Source organism: Garra rufa, chromosome 2 (assembly GCF_049309525.1).
Source record: "Garra rufa chromosome 2, GarRuf1.0, whole genome shotgun sequence".
In the NCBI taxonomy this organism is placed as follows: domain Eukaryota; kingdom Metazoa; phylum Chordata; class Actinopteri; order Cypriniformes; family Cyprinidae; genus Garra; species Garra rufa.
The window spans coordinates 72,686,359-72,707,547 of record NC_133362.1 but is presented as its reverse complement, the minus strand read 5'-3'; the positions used below and the strand labels follow the sequence as shown (position 1 = coordinate 72,707,547).

General features: G+C 37.5%; 1 protein-coding gene and 1 non-coding gene across 2 annotated transcripts; both read right to left on the bottom strand.

Moving 5' to 3' along the window:
• Window positions 1-463: 463 nt before the first annotated feature.
• On the bottom strand, window positions 464-553 carry trnar-ucu (transfer RNA arginine (anticodon UCU)). Its single transcript is given in 2 exon segments — window positions 464-499; window positions 517-553. It is a non-coding gene; the product is annotated as a tRNA-Arg (tRNA).
• Window positions 554-8,730: 8,177 nt separating this feature from the next.
• On the bottom strand, window positions 8,731-18,990 carry LOC141326081 (uncharacterized). Its single transcript, XM_073834778.1, has 4 exons — window positions 18,761-18,990; window positions 14,785-15,568; window positions 9,895-10,000; window positions 8,731-9,063 (listed from the first exon to the last, which is right to left on the bottom strand). Exons 1-4 carry the CDS (start codon window positions 18,927-18,929, stop codon window positions 8,731-8,733), a joined length of 1,392 nt encoding a protein of 463 aa, XP_073690879.1. The 5' UTR covers window positions 18,930-18,990.
• Between the last annotated feature and the right edge of the window lie 2,199 nt (window positions 18,991-21,189).

The following is a 21,189-nucleotide window of genomic DNA, read 5'->3' as shown; positions in this document are numbered from 1 at the left end:
CAAGGTTTTTTTCTCCATTTCTGTCACCTGTGGAGTTTTGGTTCCTTGCCGCTGTCGCCTCTGGCTTGCTTAGTTGGGGACACTTTCCAGCGATATCGTATACTATTTGAACTGAACTGACGATGATATCACTGAATTTATTGATGAACTGCCTTTAACTGAAAATTGATTGTTACAATAATGCGTTACTTACACACTATTGTGCTGTTTAAATACTGTGCAGTTGCTTTGACACAATCTGTATTGTAAAAGGCGCTATATAAATAAAGGTGACTTGACTTGACTTTAACCAACTAAGCCACGGCGCCAAACCGCATGCAGGGCTGTCGGGAGGGTGACTCCAAGGGTCAAAACATCCAGAGGCTGGCCAGGTGTTGGTACGCTTAAAAGAGAATATCTACAAATTTCTACTGCCTGAGGGCAACACTGCACAGTATGAGAGCTACCAGAAAGCGAAAAGCCACGACTCTGGTGGGACTCGAACCCACAACCTTTGAATGGCCTCATCTTGCAGTCTAGAAGTCCAATGCGCTATCCATTGCGCCACAGAGCCCCTCGGTACGCCAGGCTGGGCCACTGAGGCCTTTTCTGACAGATTTGTGCCCGTCCAGCTCGGCTGAGTGGCACGCTGTGTGGGCAGAAAGACAGGTCCTCAGGTCTTTGCACAATTGAGGCACGGTTCAAAAACATAGAGTGTCATCGGGATCTCCCATCCAACAGCGAGGCCAGAGACAGACACTGGTGGAAAGGCACCGCTGGGAAGCAAACCCAGGATCGCCTGTTTACAAGACAGGCGTTTTGACCAGCTAAGCCATGGCGCCTCCTCGGTGGGACCCGTTAGCCTGGGATGCTATCTTTCAAAAGCAGGTGAGAGGGTAGTGTTGCAAGAGAAACCGCCCGCTGTCCTCGAGCTCCTCTGTGTCCCCATTCGCCGTCCGTTTTTTGATAAAGCAAGACGTCGGCTGTATTGTGGCGCGCAACCAAAGGCATCGCTGGGATTCGAACGCAGGAACTCCTGTTTACTAGACTAGCCGGGCAGCACGGTCGCCCTCCGGAAGGGCGACTCAGGTGATCCAGGCTTCCAGAGAAGAGGCCAGCTGTTAGCTGACCGGGCGCTGGACAGCTTTAAGGCGTTTGCCGACAACTGAGTCGGGGCGGTTTTCAAAATTAACCACTCGCTGCCCTCGCTATCCCTGTTTGCGAGTCGCTTTCGGAAAGCCTTGCGCTTGCTGGACTGGAACGCTGCCCAAGGCACCGCTGGGATTTGAACCCAGGATCTCCTGTTTACGAGACAGGCACTTTAACCAACTAAGACATGGCGCGAAACCGCATGCAAGGCTGTCGGGAGGGTGACTCAGAGGGTCAAAACATTCAGAGGCAGGCCAGGTGCTGGTAGGCTTAAAAGAGAATGTTGACAAATTTCTACTGCCTGAGGGCAACACTGCACAGTATGAGAGTTACCAGAAAGCCAACACTCTGGTGGGACTTGAACGCACAACCTTTGAATGGCCTCATCTGGCAGTCTAGAAGTCCAATGCGCTATCCATTGCGCTACAGAGCCATACAGTGAACAAGCAGAGCCGCATGAAGGCTGACCTTCCGGGTCTGTGGCCGTCCAACGGTAAGAGAGCGCGTGCTCTCTCTGCAGGATGGACAGGCCCTCGGGTCTCTGCACAATTGCAGTGTCCAGTGTCGTTTGAAAGGCAGAGGCTCTGTAAGGGCCTCAGGTCCAAGGGAGGGCAAAAAGGTCCAAGCTGCCATTTGCAAGGCACTTTAACCAACTAAGCCACGGCGCCAACCCGCATGTTAATCGTGGGGATGGCGGCTTAGACGATGCATGAATCAACACTTCGAACGTCTCCACTTGATGCAAGACAGTGATTGCCATACCTCACTGAATTGGTTCTTGGGCATGTTTTGCTACCTTTTAAATATGATTGACATTTTTTTTTTTAATCAATTTACGCTGAGAACAGGAGGCCTCCAAATGGTTTCTGCTGTCCGATTGCAACATTGCACATGATGGGCTTAACAAAATGGCAAAAAGCACGACTCGAGCTCCTCTGTGTCCCCATTTGCCGTCCGTTTTTTGGTAAACACAAGCTCGGCAAATGCCTTGACATTTGTGCTTTTTTCAGTATGTTAAAAACATATTAATATCCTAAATCTAAATACATTGTATTTAGCACAAATTGGACTACAAAAATATGTAAGCAACATGAATGTACACTTTTAAGTTTTTGAGAAAACAATGTTTATGCGTGCATATTGAAAAACTAAATTTTTGGAGTCACTGAAATAAGGTCATCTAACACATACAGAATATTTGTTCTCGGGACTTTCGAGAATTGGATGTGGTAGGCTTGGTTTTTTTCTACCAAATGATGTGAAAATCATCTAGTTCACTTGTTTTCACAAAACAGTATATAGATTTACATTTTTGAAGACACTTTTTGTTTCGAATGGCTGTATGCGAGAAGGCGTGAATGATCATGAATAATGCTGTGATTTACACCTGAGAAGACAAAGACCTGCATAATGAGCCGCATAATGAGCCAATCAGTCAGATGTTGACTGAGAGGAAACAACAGAAAGAATAAAGGCAAAATGAAAGGACAAAATAAATATATATTTTGTTTGAAGCGTATTTTGAATATATTTAACTATCACGTAAAATAACTTGAGATTCACTTGTGAGTGCAGTTAAACTTTTTATTAGGAACAAAAGTAATAAACAACACAGAAGTCAAGATGTCGTGGGTGCAATATCCAAATCACTCGCAGGAAACTTGAACACAGGAAAACGGGGAACAGCAGAAACTGCAAAGAAAACAAGTAGATGTGAGCAACACAATGATCTGACAAAGACAGAGCTAACATGGAGAAAACACATACACTACCAGCCAAACTTTTTTATTAAAAGGTTTTTTTTTTTTTAAGTGAGCAGTTTTTTTACATAGTAAACCTATTTCACAAAATTAGATAATTATTTTTCTTTAAAAAAGTACCTTTGACTGGTAGTGTATAGCATAGGTGTATAACAGTTAGGTGCAAATAAAAACAGTGCAAGATAAATACAGGTGTGAGGTTTGTAATGAAGTGATACAGGAGAAACCACACATCTTCTACCTTTCATACAGATTACTCAAAAAGAGAATATTAGTTTTTATTTGAATTGGTTTATGTAAAAGTAAACATTTCAAGCTTTCTACACGTATATGTATTATGTTTGTGAGGCACGTAATCACTGAGATTTAGGTTGTTTCATTTATGTGTCTGTGAAAAGATATAACAGAGACAGTGAAGGCAGAGCGCGTGCCCTGTCTGTTTTCTTATTTTCATAAAAGCACAGTGTATACAAATAAAAATATACCCTCTACAGTTTCGAATGATGTATTGGTTGTATTTGTACGATCAAAACTGACGGAGAATTTTACATTCTTTTCGGCGTTATTACAAAAGCGTGCCTCAAAACGCGCCGGCGCGTTTTTTGACCAAAGTTGAAACATCCTGTCATCATGAGACATTTAGATGCAGTGAAATGAAACATACTATATAATGTTTCACTTGCTGTAGTCAAGAAATACAGTTGGCAAAAAGTCTTAACTGGTAAAATGTGTGCACATTCTGTCACAGTAACAACTTACAAATATAAAAGAAAAAAACTTACTTGTGTAAATATCTCATCTGCTGGTTCACGCCATGTCTCATTTAATGTTCATCTTCTGAAGTAAGTTTTATTCCTGACAGCCCGTCTTCTTCCAGAAAGGACTAACTTGAAAGAAAAGAAACTGCTTTCTCCTTTGTTTACTGTGATGTGGGCGTCTACTTTTGGCGCGGCACCCTCACGTGGACGATTTGAATATGAAAAGATTGAATTGCTCTTGGGCGTGATCTAATTAAAACTAATGAACCAGACAAGAGAGAATGGACATCGTGTTGGTTTCATACGGATTACTTTATCATAGAATATTTGATTTCGATAAACATTACTTCATTTGAAAGTATAGATATCAAGCTTTCTCTAGATATATTGCTCATGTCTCTGTGTTGTGTATTAGCTGAGTTATAGTCTATTTTAATGACGCGTTTCTGAATGAAGATCACGGAGATCAACGCGGCAGACAGCACACCGTTTTTGTTTTCTTTATTTTGTAAAATCACAATATTCCCAGATAGCAAAAATCATCTGGCCCAGATCTGGCCCAGACCTATCGCAAGTTCTGGGCCAGATCCGCGCAACGGACTCGGGCCGGTTTTGTATGGCAGAACGGGCCAATACCGTCACGGATCCGTTTTTCCGCATCTGGACCAGAACTGGGCCAGCCCCGGGCCAGATGTGGAGTCCTTTATGGTGATTTGGCCCAAACGTGGGCCGCATCTGGTCCAGTACCAGGCCGGATCTGGGCCAGTACCATTCCGGATCTGGGCCAATACCATGTCAGATCTGGTTCAGTACCATGCTGGATCTGGGCCAGTACCATTCCGGATCTGGGCCAGTGCCATGCCAGATCTGGACCAGTACCATTCCGGATCTGGGCCAGTAAGATGCCAGATCTGGTTCAGTACCATGCCGGATCTGGGCCAGTACCATGCCGGATCTGGGCCAGCTCATTTTTTTATATATAAATAGACCTACGGACACAAACACAAATTGTATACACAACTAGAATTTAAATACAGTTTGTTTATTTGTATAGAGCTTTTCACAATACATACATCAATGCAGCTTTACAGAAAAAGCATGTTTTGTTGTTACTTGATAAGACAAATCATACAAGTAAATTTATGACTTTATAGTGACTACAAGCATCTTATATAATGCATAATTATCTTACTGTCTTATACCACCTTTTTGTTGAGTTGTAAAATGAAGCTCTAAATCAACAAAAACTTTAAAAGTACTGATTTAGATGTATAGACAATAATTTTACTGAACATTTTACTGAATATTTTTTGTTAGAAAACAAGACTTAATATCTTAAGTGATTTTACTTGTCAGGTATAGGCATCTTAATTTCTGAATATTTAGATATTTATACTAGAAAACAAGACAAAACACAGCAGCATATTCATAATAAAACAACTGAATTACTACACAAAACAAGAGCAAAAGATGGTCCACTTTGCATTTTTTCTTTCATTTTGATCTTTTTTGCACAAAAGGAAAAATTAACGTTTATTTAAAACACTATTCCAAGTAGTACATGTCTCTAATTCTAGTGCTTACTTACTGTACAAAATATTTGCAAAGATTAAAACAAGTCACAAGCCTACACAATGGGAATGAAAAGAAACTGAATAATTACCACAGGGAAAGTTCTTATACTACAAATGTGTTGTCACCATTGTGTTCTAGTTGAAATAGTCTTCTTCAATGTCGTTTTTAAGGTAAATGCAAGCCCTCTTTCTGACTCCAGACATTTCTTTCCTTTTCGTTGTCTCTAAAAATAAGATTAAAATTGGGAAAAAAATTTTTATTACCATCTCACCATCTCTCCATCTCTCTCTCTCTCTCTCTCTCTCTCTCTCTCTCTCTCTCTCTCTATATATATATATATATATATATATATATATATATATATATATATACAGGAGTCAACATTTGAAGTGAAACCTTTCAAAACCTTCCATCAAAATTTTCCTAAAACCAAAAGGAATGGAAAATTTTGATGAACTTTTTTGATCTAAGTGTACTAACACCTTGCAGAATATACAAAATGTTAATTATTTAACAAAATAAGATAGATTATACAAAATGCTTGTCATTTTTATTACTGACCTGAATCAGACATTTCACATAAAATGTTTACATACAGTCCACAAGCAAAAAAAGTTGAATTTATAAAAAATACCATTTTCAAAAGTTTACATACGTTTAATTCTTAATACTGTGTTGTTGCCTAAATGATTCACAGCTGTTTTTTGTTTGTTTGTTTATTGATAGTTATTCATGAGTCCCTTGTTTGTTCTGAACAGTTAAACTGCCCGCTGTTCTTTTTCAGGTCCTATTTTAAATAAATCATGTTCTTGTGAATCATAAAATTTTGATAACTAAGTACCAATAAGAATCCAGCAGCAAATCAGGATATTATAATAGATATATGCTATACATATTTATGATTGGAATAATTTCTGAACGATCATTCATGTGACATTGAAGACTGGGGTAATGATGCTAAAAAAATCACAGTAATAAATTACATTTTAAAATATATTAAAATAGGATATAGTTATTTCACAGTGTAATAATTTGTAACAATATTACTGTCACATGTTTGATCTGTTTTGGTTTAGTTAGTGTTTGCCCATGATTGGTTCTGTTCTTGTTCTCTTTAGTCAATTAGCAATTAACTCCACACACCTGTTTCTGTTTCTATTAGATGTGCTACCTCTCCTTGATTCCTTGTATTCATTTTGTGGATTAAAAGGCTGTTTTTAAACTTTTCTTGCTTTGTGTACTCCATAGCCCACCAGCACACAAAACAATTACTTTTACTTACAATTACTTTATTTTTGATCAAATGAATTCAGCCTAAAGGGTGTGCGATATGTTTTAGCTAGTATTCAGCCGTTACCATAGTTGTTTGCCCATCACCACTAACCACCCAGCAATCTTAAACATTAAAAACAAATATAAGCATTTAAAATCGTTAATAACATATAATTACATACCTGTGGGCCTGCCATCTTCTTCATGTTAGCAATCCCTCTGATAACATAATTAGTTAGCTACAATCCAACACTGATCTAAGGAGCAATAAAAACACCAAACCTTTAAGTTAAGGAGTAACGTACACAACATAATAAGAAATACATTTATTAACAGAACAGTTTGATCACACCGTGTGACTTACCTTGGTGAAGTTAATGGTAGGAGTTTTGAGGTAGGAGCATAACATTATGTCTGTATCTGTCTCGATCGTCTTCTGAACTCAAAAAAACAGCGTGCTCGTTTCCACGGACGCGGCTCTTATCCGCTTTGTGACTGTTGTTCCCGCCCACTGAAACCCGGGCTGAATCCGTGTTGCAGCACTGAAACGGATGTGGAATTGCCAGTTTGAAAACGGATCCGGCACGGAGTCAGCTGCTGTCTGGGCTCGTTTCCACGGATGCGGCCCGGGTCCGCTCTGCGACTGTTGTTCCTGCCGACTGAAACCCGGGCTCGGGCCGAATCCGTGTTATGCTGCGTCCGTTGGATCCGTCAACTTTTCAAGCGTTACCTGCGCTTCAAGCGTCAACGCAGCCAACGCAAGCAACGCAGAAGTTCAGCTAGTTGAACTTTTGACGGACTTAACGCACTTGACGCAGTGCGTCAACCAATCAGAGCGTCTCACTGTAGCGACGTCACCACACGTATTTTGAATGAAGCGGGAGCAGAAAAAACAACAACATACAATTCTCTGCGATTGAAGACGGCTACAAACTTATTATAGCCGTCTGCAATCGCAGAGAATTGTATGATCCGTTCTCGTTGTTGTATAAAGACAGGAATTTAAAGGAACTTGCTTGGATGAAGATCGCTGAAGAGATCTGGTTGTCAAATCTTTTCTCAACGTAATTATTTCCCATTTCGTTAGCTAGCGAAACATGTTCATGAGAGGATTCCAAAATGTCCAGTCCCAATAGTTTGCCATGGTTTATTCAGGGGAAGTGTGCAGAAAACTAGATGCGTTGGGAGCGTTGCCTGACGTGTGCGGTGTGAACGCACCAAAAAGCAAGCGTTGCCAGCTTCAACGTACATGCGTCAAACTAGATGCGTTAGGTGCGTTGCCTGACGCAGACAAAGTGTGCGGTGTGAACGCACCATTACAGCACTGAAACAGATGCGACTGTTATGCGGATTTGCCGGTTTGCAAACGGATCCGGCACGGAGTCAGCTGCTGTCTGGGTAGATTTTTAATAAAATCAATTTAATGTAAACTTAAAATTACCACACTCAAAATCATTTTAAGTGTTAATGCTTATAGTGCATTCATATTAAGTGTACTTAAGTACAACTTTTGAGAAAATCTACTTATACTGCAATACATTACTAATAGATTTTTAATAAAATCAATTTAATGTAAACTTAAAATTACCACACTCAAAATCATTTTAAGTGTTAGTGCTAATAATGCATTCATATTAAGTGTACTTAAGTACAACTTTTGAGAAAATATACTTCTACTACAATACATTACTAATAGATTTTTTATATATTAACTTATTTTAAACTTAGGATTAGTATGTAAACAGTCTACTAATAATCAACTAATGTTTAAAGCATTTAAAGCACACTTTTGAAAAACACACTAATAAAACTCTTTTGCATGTTTTTTCTGTAGTATACTTTATTTTAGTACACTAAAAATTTATTTAAGTATTACTGGTATTTAGTATACTTTTTCCAAGTGTACTTAAGTCCTACTGAAGTATAAACCTACTTTTAATTAGTGTATTCATAGTGTATAAACATCACACTTTTTTTAACACACAAAAAAACAATGTACTAAAAATGTATTTGCGGGTATTTAAGTGTTTTTTCATTGCATTTAACTATTTACGTATAAAAACAGAAATACGGTCTTGTTTATAAATTACCTTTCTAGGTCTATATGTGATGGCAAAATTATTCCACAGTATTGCGCTGCCTTCAGAGTGATTTTTAAAATTGCTCCTTCTAAACTTGTCAGTGTGTTTCCAGAATGCGTTTGCAAATGATCTTTCAGGTTTCTCTGATTGTGAAACTTAGGTTGCAGAAGGTCTGTCTCCAGTGTGAAGCCTCATGTGAGCAGTAAGGTTTCCTTTAAGTGTGAAACTCTTTCCACATGAAAGGCAGGTAAAAGGTTTTTCTTCGCTGTGAACTCTCATGTGAGCCCGAAGGTTTCCTCTAAATCTGAAAGTCTTTCCACAGTAAGGGCAGATATAATCCTTCTCTCCAGTATGAATTCTCATGTGTAGATTTAGGTTTGTCTTGTTTGAGGAAGTCTTTCCACAGTGACTGCACATGAACGGCTTCTCTCCAGTGTGAGATGTTACATGATTTTTAAGGTGATCACTGTCTGAGAAACTCATTCCACACTGATATCATATAAAACTGAGAGAGGGAGCTCTTGAGTGAACCACCAAGTGCTTTTTAAGGGTTCCCTTATGACTGAACTTCTTTTCACACTGATCACATGCATACGGCTTCTCACCAGTGTGAATGTTCATGTGATACTCAAGGTTTGGTTTGGTTGTAAAACCTATTCCACAAAGTCCACTTTTGCCAAGAAATAGTGGGCTAACAAGTCTGGTATGAATTTCAACAAGTACAGTGGGGCAAATAAGTATTTGATACACTGCCTATTTTTCAAGTTTTCCCATTTACAAATAATGGTGAAATCTGTAATTTTCATCGTAGGTACACCTCAACTGTGAGAGACAGAATCTAAAAAAAATCCAGTCACATTGTATAATTTTTAAATAATTAAGTTCCATTTTATTGCATGAAACACGTCTTTGATACACTAGAAAAATAGAACTTAGTATTTGGTTTACAATTACAGAGGTCAGACGTTTTCTGTAGTTCTTGACCAGGTTTGCACACACTGCAGCAGGGATTTTGTCCCACTCCTCTATACAGGTCTTCTGCAGATCTTTCAGGTTTTGGGACTGTAGCTGGGCAACAGGCCCTTACTGAGGGAAGGAGGTTGTTGCCCAAAATCTTGTGATACATGGCCCCATCCATCCTCCCCTCAATATGGTGTGGTCGTCCTATCCCCTTTGCAGAAAACCACCCCCAAAGCATGATGTTTCCTCCCCCATGCTTCACGGTTGGGATGGTGTTCTTGGGATTGTACTTATCCTTCTTCTTCCTCCAAACACGGCATGTGGAGTTTATAACAAAGTTATATTTTGGTCTCATCTGACCACATGACCTTCTCCCATGCCTCTTCCAGGATCATACAGATGGTCTTTGGCAAACTTCAGACGGGCCTGGACATGTGCTGGCTTGAACAGGGAGACCTTGCACACGCTGCAGGATTACAATCCATGACGGTGTAGTGTGTTACTAATGGTAACCGATGAGACTGTGGTCCCAGCTGTCTTCAGGTCATTGACCAGGTCCTCCCGTTTAGTTCTAGGGTGATCCCTCACCTTTCTCAAGATCATTGATTGTCCCAAGTGTCCTTAGACAGCTCTTTGGTCTTGCCCATAGTGGAGAGGTTGGAGTCTGTGTGGACAGGTGTCTTTTATACAGGTAACAAGTTCAAACAGGTGCAATTATTACAGGTAATGAGTGGAGGATAGGAGGGCTTCTTAAAGACAAACTTAACAGGTCTGTGAGAGATAGAATTCTCGCTGGTTGGTAGGTGATCAAATACTTATTTCATGCAATAAAAGGGAAATTAATTATTTAAAAATCATACAATGTGATTTTTTTTTTTTTTTTTTGATTTTGTCTCTCACAGTTGAGGCATACCTACGACTTAATTGGCGAAAAAACTGTGCTGTTCAGACTACATGACATCTTGTCTGTCATTTTGTCATTGTGCTTTTCACACTACGTGACACAATGTAAATGATCCGCAACAGTGGGTCACACACTACTGCTAACACTAAGCTGACAACAACTCTGTCGCCCAATAGGCAAGTTTCCATCCAGTTTTTTGCAATGTTTTGTTATTGACAAAGAGAATATGCATTAAAAAACTGTAAAATTTGCTGTCTCCATCCAACTGGCTTTTTACCAATAAAATTGTGTGCGGCATGACGACATCCCTAAAAAAAAAGCAATTGTTGCATAGCTGTTTCCGTTAATAATTTCACCTATCGCGCAAAATACATAGGCTTGAAACAAAACTGTATTATATAGGCTATTATTTAATTGTATAAGCCAACATGAAACTCATGGGTTAATGGACTCGGGTTAATAAAAATTTATTATTTATTTTTTATTTATTTAGCAATATACATAAACAGGTGAAGTTGTGTTATGATTATATTTCTGATTAACTTTAAATTAAAATTAAATTATGTGGCTGTTGTAATGTTTTGACCAATCAGACACACTATTATTTGTTACTTATAACAAATAATCTTTAAAACCAACAAGCCAGCTATATGTTGGAATTCTGGAAACAACCCTTGAAAGTGACTAACATCCAAAAGGAGCTCAGTCGCCAGGGCAACCATCTGATCACACTAGTTTTACGACACAAAGAAATGCAGGTAGAAAAACTTTTCCTATTCTTTCCTATAGGAAAGACTTTATGCTCATTGAAATGGACTCGTCCCTAATTCATAGGAAAACTTCTTTGAATGAACACAAATCCTTTAGGTCATTGTGTGTACTATAACTATCTTGTATAATGTCTTTGGAATTGTATTTTTTTATTGTATGTATGCTTAATGCGTGAAGTACTAGTCAATGTGACCTACCTATAACTATGTGTCTCCTATCCAACTAATGCTCATTTAATGATACTTTGGTGTATGCCACCTCCTCATAGAATGCCATGTGTGTTCGTACTTTAATCCAAAATATAAAATGCCACAACCATTCGAACCATGCTTTCAGACAAATGGTCATAAAACCCACATTATTTCCAACCTCCCGTTTGTAAATTCAGCCTTTTTCATTGGTCAAGACCATCCTGAGAGGCGTGACTCTTCCTAGACTTAAAAGGGCTCCAATGCATGATGGGAATCATGGATGAGTTCTGATTGGCTACAACATGCTTTTTCTGATGGTCACCGTTGTTGTGATTCTCACACAGATTCTTCATGTTTGTGTCTTAATAAAACTTTTTTTTTTATTTTTACATATCTGTCTGACTATATATGCGACTCTCAATTATAGAGTTTATGTAACCAGTGATAAAACCCATGGTCTATTACTTCACAAACATTTCTTGAAAACACGATTGCCTTTTGTCTGGCTGTTATAACACTGCTACAGCAGCCAAACAAAGTCTGCTTTTACAAACGTTAAGCTCAAGACCCCAACTAATGCAAACACTGACCACTGTAATGGTTTCTTAAAAAATGTGATTTTCTCATTTGGTGATTCTGCTTATTAACATCAGGTGTCTTCAATAATGATCAATCATCACTTAACTAATTACTAATTATATCTCATTAACTTTAACTTCTGTTCAATAAAAACCATTATTCAAGTTAAAAATTAGTATTTAGATCATGTTTAGTGAATGTCATCCGTTCATGTTAAATGAACACAAATTTTTCAAGTTGGTTTAATATCATCCATTGTTGTTAAGATAATGTGGTGGAATCATGTGGAAACACTGTCCATGATTAAATCATGTTCAACCAAAGTGCTATTTTTTTTGAGTGCAGCAGTATGTTGTTTAACCATGCAAAGCTACATGTCCTATTCATCATGTTTTTGTTTTTGTCTGCTTGACAGGACAATACAAAGTTGTGTATCTTGTACTAGAGCAGGTAGAATTCTCTCATACTGACCACTGGATGTTCAACATGGTACCTCATGGCAGAACTCTCTGAGAATTAGAGAATTAGAAATGTTGCTCTCCACAAAGATGGCCAAGGCTATTAAAGGTTCAGTAACACCCTGAAACCAAGTTACACTACACTGGTCAGGGTCATACAGAGGTTTTCAAAGATGGGTTTCATTCGGAACATGCCTTGCAAGGGTAGATCAACGAAGCTGAGCACTCATTCTGAGTGTCAGGTGCAGAACTTGGCTTCAAAAAACAGATGCATGAGTGCTGCCAGCATTGCATTAAAGGTTGCAGAAGTAGAAAGTCAGCTTGTCAGTGCTCACACAATATACATAGTCGTCGTCCCAGAAGGAAGCCTCATCTGAAGCTGGCTCACAAGAAAGCCCACAAAGAGTTTGTTGAAGACAACCTGTCCAAGAGCATAAATTGCAAGAACCATGTCCTGTTTTCTGATGAGACTAAGATGAACTTGTTTGGCTCAGATGGTGTCCAGCATGTGTGGCGATGACCTGGTGAGGAGTACCAAGAAAATTGTGTCTTGCCTACAGTCAAGCATAGTGGTGGTGCATCATGGTCTGGGGTGATGGGGTGGCCAAGTATGTCTCCAGACCTGAACCCTACTAAGCAGCTGAGGGGCATCCTCAAGCAGAAAGTGGACAAGCACCATATGTCTGCCAAATGCCTAAATGTAAATGTAAATGTCTAATGTCCAGCAGCTCTGGTCAATTCCACGCCCAGGATGATTAAGGCACTGCCATATAACAATGGTGCTAACACAAAATATTGACACTTTGGACAAGTTTACTTAAGGTGTACTCACTTGCCAGCTATTTTAACAATAATGGTTGTATGTTAATTTTCAATCTGCTATACTGCTATACAAGCTGTGCATAGACTACTCTAAAATATAATAAATATTAATTTCTATAGTATTGTCCCTTGAGAAGATATACTAAAATGGTGGCTGAAATGTGAGGTGTGTACTCATTTTTGTGACATACTGTATATTACTAATATTTAAAATGTACATTATACTAATACTACTACCATTGACAAATTAATAAAACTTAGGCACAGTCACAATATTTCTTTCAGGTTTTAATTTGAATACTAAATCCCCATTACTTGCCAAATTTAATTAATTAAATGATTAATTAATTTTATGCCTTTATTTGATAAATAGAAAAATGTAAATACACAATGCAGAATTTCTGAGGAAAAAAACAAACAAAACAAACCTATTGTAAGAGTAAATGAAAGCCATTTGTATGCATTCAAAGAATTAGAATTATTTAATTAACCAAGTAAAAATTTGGTAACAATAGAAAATAAGGTAAGAAAAAAGTACAACATTTCATAGGGTTCTAAACATGTAATTTTTGTTAAACCTTTAATAAATTAACGTTAAATTGTATAGATTTTCATGATTTTAATTAATTAGACATAATTTTTTTTATTGATACAATTTTATTTAACCATAAAAATGAAAATAACAAAAATAAAAATAACCAAAAAAATAAAACTGATTTCATAGGGCCTACTGAACAAACATACAGTCATAGAACATTTAACACAACATTAGGAAAACAAATACTACATTCACTACTACATTCATTCCAATACTGCCCAAAAACCAACCATAAAAAGCATAACTCTTGTCGGTGCCGATAGCCTGTTGCGCTCCGGGCATCCTGTGTTCAAATCCCGACTCGAGAAGCTTTCCCGATGCATTAAGTATTTTTTTCTGTGCAAATAAAACTAAAATAAAGACTTTATTCCACATTTTCGTCTCTAATGCATCACTTGTCGATACACGTTCACAAGTATACTCAGACACATTCGTGTGGTGCCACTGACGCAAATCATTAGATTTCAATAGCTTTTATACAGCATGAGTCTCTCCACATGTAACATGTTCCTCATCATAATGCTGGATCTGGGTCAGTGCTGGTGCTGCCACGTGCATCGTGGGACTCTCATCAACTTGCATCCACAAGTGACACAGTAGAGATGAAAATGTAGAATAAAGAACGAAGGTCTTCGTTTTTGGGTGAACTAACCCTTTAAGGCTTCTATCTTGTGTGAATTCTAATGAGGCAGTCATGGCCTAAGATGGTAAGAGAGTTGGGCTTGTAACCTGAAGGTCGTTGGTTCGATTCCCGCTCCGGCAGGAATTGAAGGTGGGGATTGTGAACGAACAGCACTCTCTACACTTTCAATACCATGACTGAGGTGCCCTTGGATGAGTTCAATTTTGAGTATGTGTCAACTTTTTCCACAGTTTGCAGGTGTAAGGCTTCTCTCCAGTATGGATTCTCATGTGGGTTATAAGGGCTCCTTTTTGATTGAAACTATTTCTACAGTTTGCAGGTGTAAGGCTTTTCTCCAGTGTGAATTCTCATGTCTGTTAAGGCTTCCTTTCTGAGTGAAACTTAGTCCACATTGAAGGCAGGTGTAAGGCTTCTCTCCAGTGTGAATTTTCATGTGGGCTTCAAGATTTCTCTTTAGGGAGAAACTCTTTGCACACTGTTGGCAGGTGTAAGGCTTGTCTCCGTTATGGATTCTCATGTGGGTTATAAGGGCTCCTTTTTGATTGTAACTATTTCCACACAGTTTGCAGGTGTAAGGCTTTTCTCCGGTGTGAATTCTCATGTGCCTGTTAAGGGTTCCATTTTGAGTGAAACTTAGTCCACATTGAGAGCAGGTGTAAGGTTTCTCTCCAGTGTGAATTCTGTTGTGCCTATTAAGAGTTCCTCTTCTTGTGAAACGTTTTGCACATTGTTGGCAGCTAAAATCTCTCCTTCCAGTGTGAGCGCTCATGTGGGCTTTGAGGTTTCTCTGTTGAGAGAAACTCTTTCCACACTGATGGCAGGTGTAAGGCTTCTCTCCAGTGTGAACTCTTAAATGGATTTCAAGGCTTTCTTTTTTAGTGAACATTTTTCCACACTGTTGGCAGATGAAATTACTTCTAGATCCTTCCTTTTGAGCTGTCTTTTGTGTAGTCTCTTCAGTTTGTGAGCAACTAAACAAATTTTCTCCAGTGAAATCATGTTTCTTGTACTGATATTTGTCTTCTATTTCATTTAGTTCTTCGCTTTCCTCTTTCAGCAGCATCAGGTCTAAAGCAGAAAGAGACCAATACAAGTTAATCCCCTGCTCTACATGTTTTGCATGTCTCTTATTTAACACACCTGACTAACGGTTAGAGAGTCGGGCTTGTAACCCGAAGGTCGCTGGTTTGATTCTCGCACCAGCAGGAATTGAAGGTGGGGATTTTGAATGAACAGTGCTCTTTCTACCTTCGATACCATGACTGAGGTGCCCTTAAATAAGGCACCGGACCCCTAATTGTGTGTGTTCACTTCTCACTGCTGTGTGTATGCACTTGGATGGGTTAAATGCAGAGCACCAATTTTGAGTATGGGTCACCGTATTTTTGATTTTCGTTTTTGGGTGAACTAAGTCTTGAATATCTGACTGTTAGCACTGTGCTTATGTAAATGAAGCCATCTTATCAAACACAAGTATAGAGTAGAGATGCACCAATTGACTGGCTAGTGAGCGAAATCGGCCAATTTTTTGCATGATCGGCCCGGATCGTGACCGTAGTCAAAATACTATGTGGGGGGAACAACCACAAAAACGTTCGGAACAACAAACCTAACAAGACACTTAAAACACCATCACTCAGCTGAATATGCATCTCTCTTAGCTAACACACCTGATTCAGATAACCAACTCATTAGAAGTGAGCTCCGTGAATGAACTGTTCCGATTGACATGGTCCCTGAATAGTGTACATTGCTACCTACTCCCTGAGCAGGGGAAATCAGTTGAAGTTTACTACACTTCAGAACATTCATTCACATATTTGCGATACGTCACCGCATACAGCGTCTTCACACACAGCTTCAAATTAAACATACTGTATATGCTCACTTCAATCTAACGCCGGTTTCACACTGCACGCGTATGCAGGACGTAAGCAGCGCGTGCACGGCACGTAAGCAGAGCAGAAGCAGCGCAGTTCTCCGACAACTGTCTGTTATGTGTATTGAATTGTGATATGGAGATTTATTGTAGATTTAAGTAGCAAATGAGAAACGCTAAAATATTGAATACATTTTTAGACAAAGGTCTTAATGATTACCAGTTTGGTTTAAAATTAAAGAAACAGCTTATCAATAACGAAAAGAATGTGTAAAAAGTATGGTATTTGTGGTACAAATCGCCCCTGCCGTTGGGGCTAAAGGCACAATAAATTACAAGATAAGTAATAGATGACTGACTTTGACATTTTTTGACATGACATGGTTAGATTCATATGGTATATATCATATTTTTTTATGGTGATTGTCCAACTTCGAGATAATCACCACGTTTATAATGAAACGTAAATGTAAATCTATATTAAATTATTATAGGATCTAATTCAATACTTTCAGAATCTTCACTTTTAAAAATGATTTTTTTCTGTATTTAAAAATGTTTTATATTAACATTTTAATGACAGTAGCACATATTTATTTATTCTTGTATTTATCAAAACAAGCAGAAAATAGCACAAACTTTGCTAACGTGATTGTTTTGAACAATAGGCTAACTTAGGCGGTGTGAATGCTCTCATTCGTTAACATGGGCGCCGAAAAAAATACGCGCTGCTTACGCATGCAGTGTGAAACCGGCGTAATAGTTTACAGCAAGCGTATATGTTCCATTTGAAGGTCATTAAAGCGTGCGAGACGTGAATTTTCATCTGTGTGTGAAGACGCTGTATGCATTGGTGTATAGCGCAAATATGTGAATGAACGCTCCGAAGTGTAATACCGCTGGATTAACTGGTGACAAGGCAGAAATGCTTCTCTTTATAAAGAAAAATGTGCCATTAATGCTCAAGTAATAGCATTTAGTACTAGCATTGTTATTTCTACCTGTTTAAAGACACAGTGGTCTTTTTGTTATTACAGTTATTGTTGTGAGACGATCCTGTAATTAATGTTTAAAAAATTCTTCCAAAACAAAATTCATTTTTGTCAGTTATATTTTATTTCTAACTGAAGAAAATTTTGTAAATGCTTTGATTACAGGTTTTTTTTTTTTTTTTATTATCTGAATTGGCAAAAATCTGAAACGGCAAGTCACAGTACTGAAAAATCAGAAACGGCCACGAAATATTAGTTAACTTGATGTCATTTGACAGTTTACTCACAATTAAGGGTTTTTATACTGAAAGTAAATTTGGCTGGTCAGAAGTACTTGCTTATTTTTTACGTCACTTTTTAAAAATGTGGGGTACAGTTAATCAAATGCCAAAGCACAGCATTTTGTTTACATACCCCTTCCATCACCTCACAGTTTATATCATTCACTTGCTCTTTATAACTATGCTCCACTCTGATGCTCCTGATCAGTGGTCATTAATTTATTCACCTGATTGTATTAATATAATTTGAATTATTTTCTTTAATTCCTCTCTTTATTTATTTATTTGATATATTTTGTTCTATCTTCTTTCCTGACTGAGTGAGTGTGTCCCAGCACTGGGATTGCATGAGTTAATGCACTCTCAGGGCTGGGTTGCGGCAGGAAGGGCATCCGGCGTAAAACGTGCTAAATCGGCATACATGGTCTTGTTCTAAAAATAACAACCAAAAATAGATATTTTAGTAAAAATATATGATCTTACTAGAAGAATTGCAGGAAAATGTATAATCGGTTCCATTTGTACAGTCTCAGTGAGCTTTTATGAGTTTTTACGCATTCGCAGAAAGGCGAATTTAACATTTTCTGACATTTCAGTGTGGATGAGAAACTTTTGGAAAATGCTTGACAACACTAGTGTGGACAGAGAAAAATTTAAAACAAATACTTTTCAGTTGTATGGGAATTAATTAAGATGTAGCTTTAGTATCCACTGGCTGTTTTATTTGCTTACCAAATACCTTTAAATTAACAAATGTAGACAGCATGCAGTAGCCAAATATGATTACTCACATTTCAAGGTTTGCTTAAAGTGCTAGAAATCAAATGTTTTTAATATTAGAAGCAGATATTGGGTTTAATTTTACAAAAATAAACTAACTTTCAAATATTGTTTGGGCTAATTCCATATTATTGTTACAACTTAAATACATGATGCTATAATAACATATGGCCAGTGTGAAAGCAGGATATTCTCAGCTGCACTCGAAGGCTGTGTTAGTATTTGTCATGTGATCTCAACACTTCTGTCAAATGTCAAAACATTTTTACACTTGTGTGACATTATTCACAAATACAATTCATTTCAGCTTTGAGAATAAAAAAACAACCTGTTTGTTCCTCAGTATCTTCATGCTTGACTCTGAATGTTTCTTCAATCTTCATGTCTTCACTCTCCTCTTTAATAAACTCCATCTTTGTTTGTTCCTCAGTATCTTCATGTTTGATTAATGTTTCTTCAATCTTCAGGTCGTCACTCTCCTCTTTAATAAACGCCATCTTTATAAAAGTGTCACATGGATCTCTGTTGATTCTTCAGGAGTTTTTCTGTGTTTGAACACTTTGTCCTGTTTAAGATGAGAATAATTAATAGAAAGAAAAAAAAATAGCAAACTAAATCTAAGATTTAGACAGTCAAAGTGGGAGTTAATAGACTTATTACTAGATTATAAATATATACAAATTACACAGCCGTTTACATTTAGGTAGGCTATTTTTAATTTACATTTAGTATGTAATTATTTATACATCATATCTAATATATTACACTCTCATGAAATCATTCTCGGTTGTGATTCGCTCGTTTGTGTTTGTTGTTGTCGTTTGTAGTCTGCGTGCCGCTGAATCGAATCACTGAATCATTTCACAAATGATTTGATTCAAATGATTCGGATTCTCAGTTTCTCTCATCACTTCTTATCATCACACGATTGATTCATGATAGAGAGAGAGAACTGAGACGCACCTTCTCTGTTACTAAAGGCTAATGCTTTATTTAACTAACACTAAATAAAACATTACACCATTACATTCAAGAATACTGCATTTATTTTGTATATCGTGTAAAAACGCTTTAATTGATCTAACAGTTGGCATTATTTAAAAACAGAAAACTACAAACCTTTCTTCAGATGAATCACAACAGATGAAGAGCGGGGCGCGTCTTTATGGCGTCACATCACCAGAGCAAATTAAAAGTCCCATTCGTACACCCTTCTCCAAAATCACAAACACATAGAAATGTTGTATATAAAATCGAATTTCGTACCCATATGTTGATGCATTTTCAGTTATTAACATCGATTATACAAGCAGTGATGTAAAAAAATGTTTGGTCATTTTTATGTCCAATAATACTAATTTAAAGAACATATATCTTTTTTTTCCTTGACTCCTTCAACAGGTGAAAGTTTAACGTTTTAGCTGAAATGGCTGGAAATTTTCAGTGTATGAAATATATTCTGGATGAACAATAAATAGGCTATGTCTTGCATATTAACACGCACATCAGACGTCTTTAATGAAAGAGTGCTATCTGTGATGTGCAGAACCGGGATCTGGCAACCCATTACGTGCTACTGTCGTCATTAATGAAAGTGAAAGTAACTGTTGATATCGTCCTTTTAGACACTTTTTAAAAGACTTTAAAATACAGATATATTTAAATCCTTAATCAAATGGCTTATAAATGCTTAAACAGGAATTTGATAGCTGCCAGATGGATATGTGAATCGACATGATCCCAGCCAACATTAGTCCAGCGGTCCATATGGTCTGCTGGCGGTCCGTGGGTCGTATTAATCTTTTAAGTCATCATTTAATATACTTGGATAGTTATAATTATATCAAATAAAATGATTTTATGCAATATTAAATCAATTACACAACTCTTAATAATCGTAAGTTTATTAATAATACTGAATGAACGTTAAAAACACATAAACATCTTAGACTATGTTAAAATATTGACAAAACGATATAGATTTAAATATGTAACAATAAATCTGTAAATGAATTTTATGTGTATATTATAAAAATAAATATTGGGTATAAATAAATGAACTATAAATAAATATAAAAAATAAATTAAGATAAATAAACTATAACATGTAACTTTTTATAAATATAACATTATGACATAATATATTATGATAAATATTTACATATATACACATATCAGTAGCGGCCCGCCCATAGGGGGCGCTGGGGCACCGCCCTCCCTGATAAGAGGGGCTAAAAATGTCAAATATATTTTTACAAATTAAGTTTTTAAATTCGATTTTACCCACCAGTATGTGGCTACATGCGATATGAATAACATATACAACATTTCCCACCTAGTGAAATTCATTCACCAGTGAATTTCCACAGACAGATTTGTATCGTTTCTGTCATGGGGCGCTGAGAAAAAGCGCCCCTGCAGTGCAGCCAAATAGCCAGTCATGTACTGTTGTTAGGGAAAATTAATAAATATGCGGCCAATCAGTCTCTCTGAATTTTATGGTTTTGGGGCGCTGAAAATTCTGCCCCAAGCAGCAGAAAATACCGCGAGATTTAAAGTTTTTTTCTTTTGAGGCACGGTCAATCAGATAAATTATGGCGAATTTAACGAGCGAAGAGCAGTTTCCACCAAATTCGGTGAGATCAATGCAGTTTAACTCGATCATAGGGGTACAGGCACAATGGTTTGTGTAGATTATGCAGTAACACAATAGATGTCTTTATTCAAGTAAATTGTGAGTGTTTATGTTAGTATTAT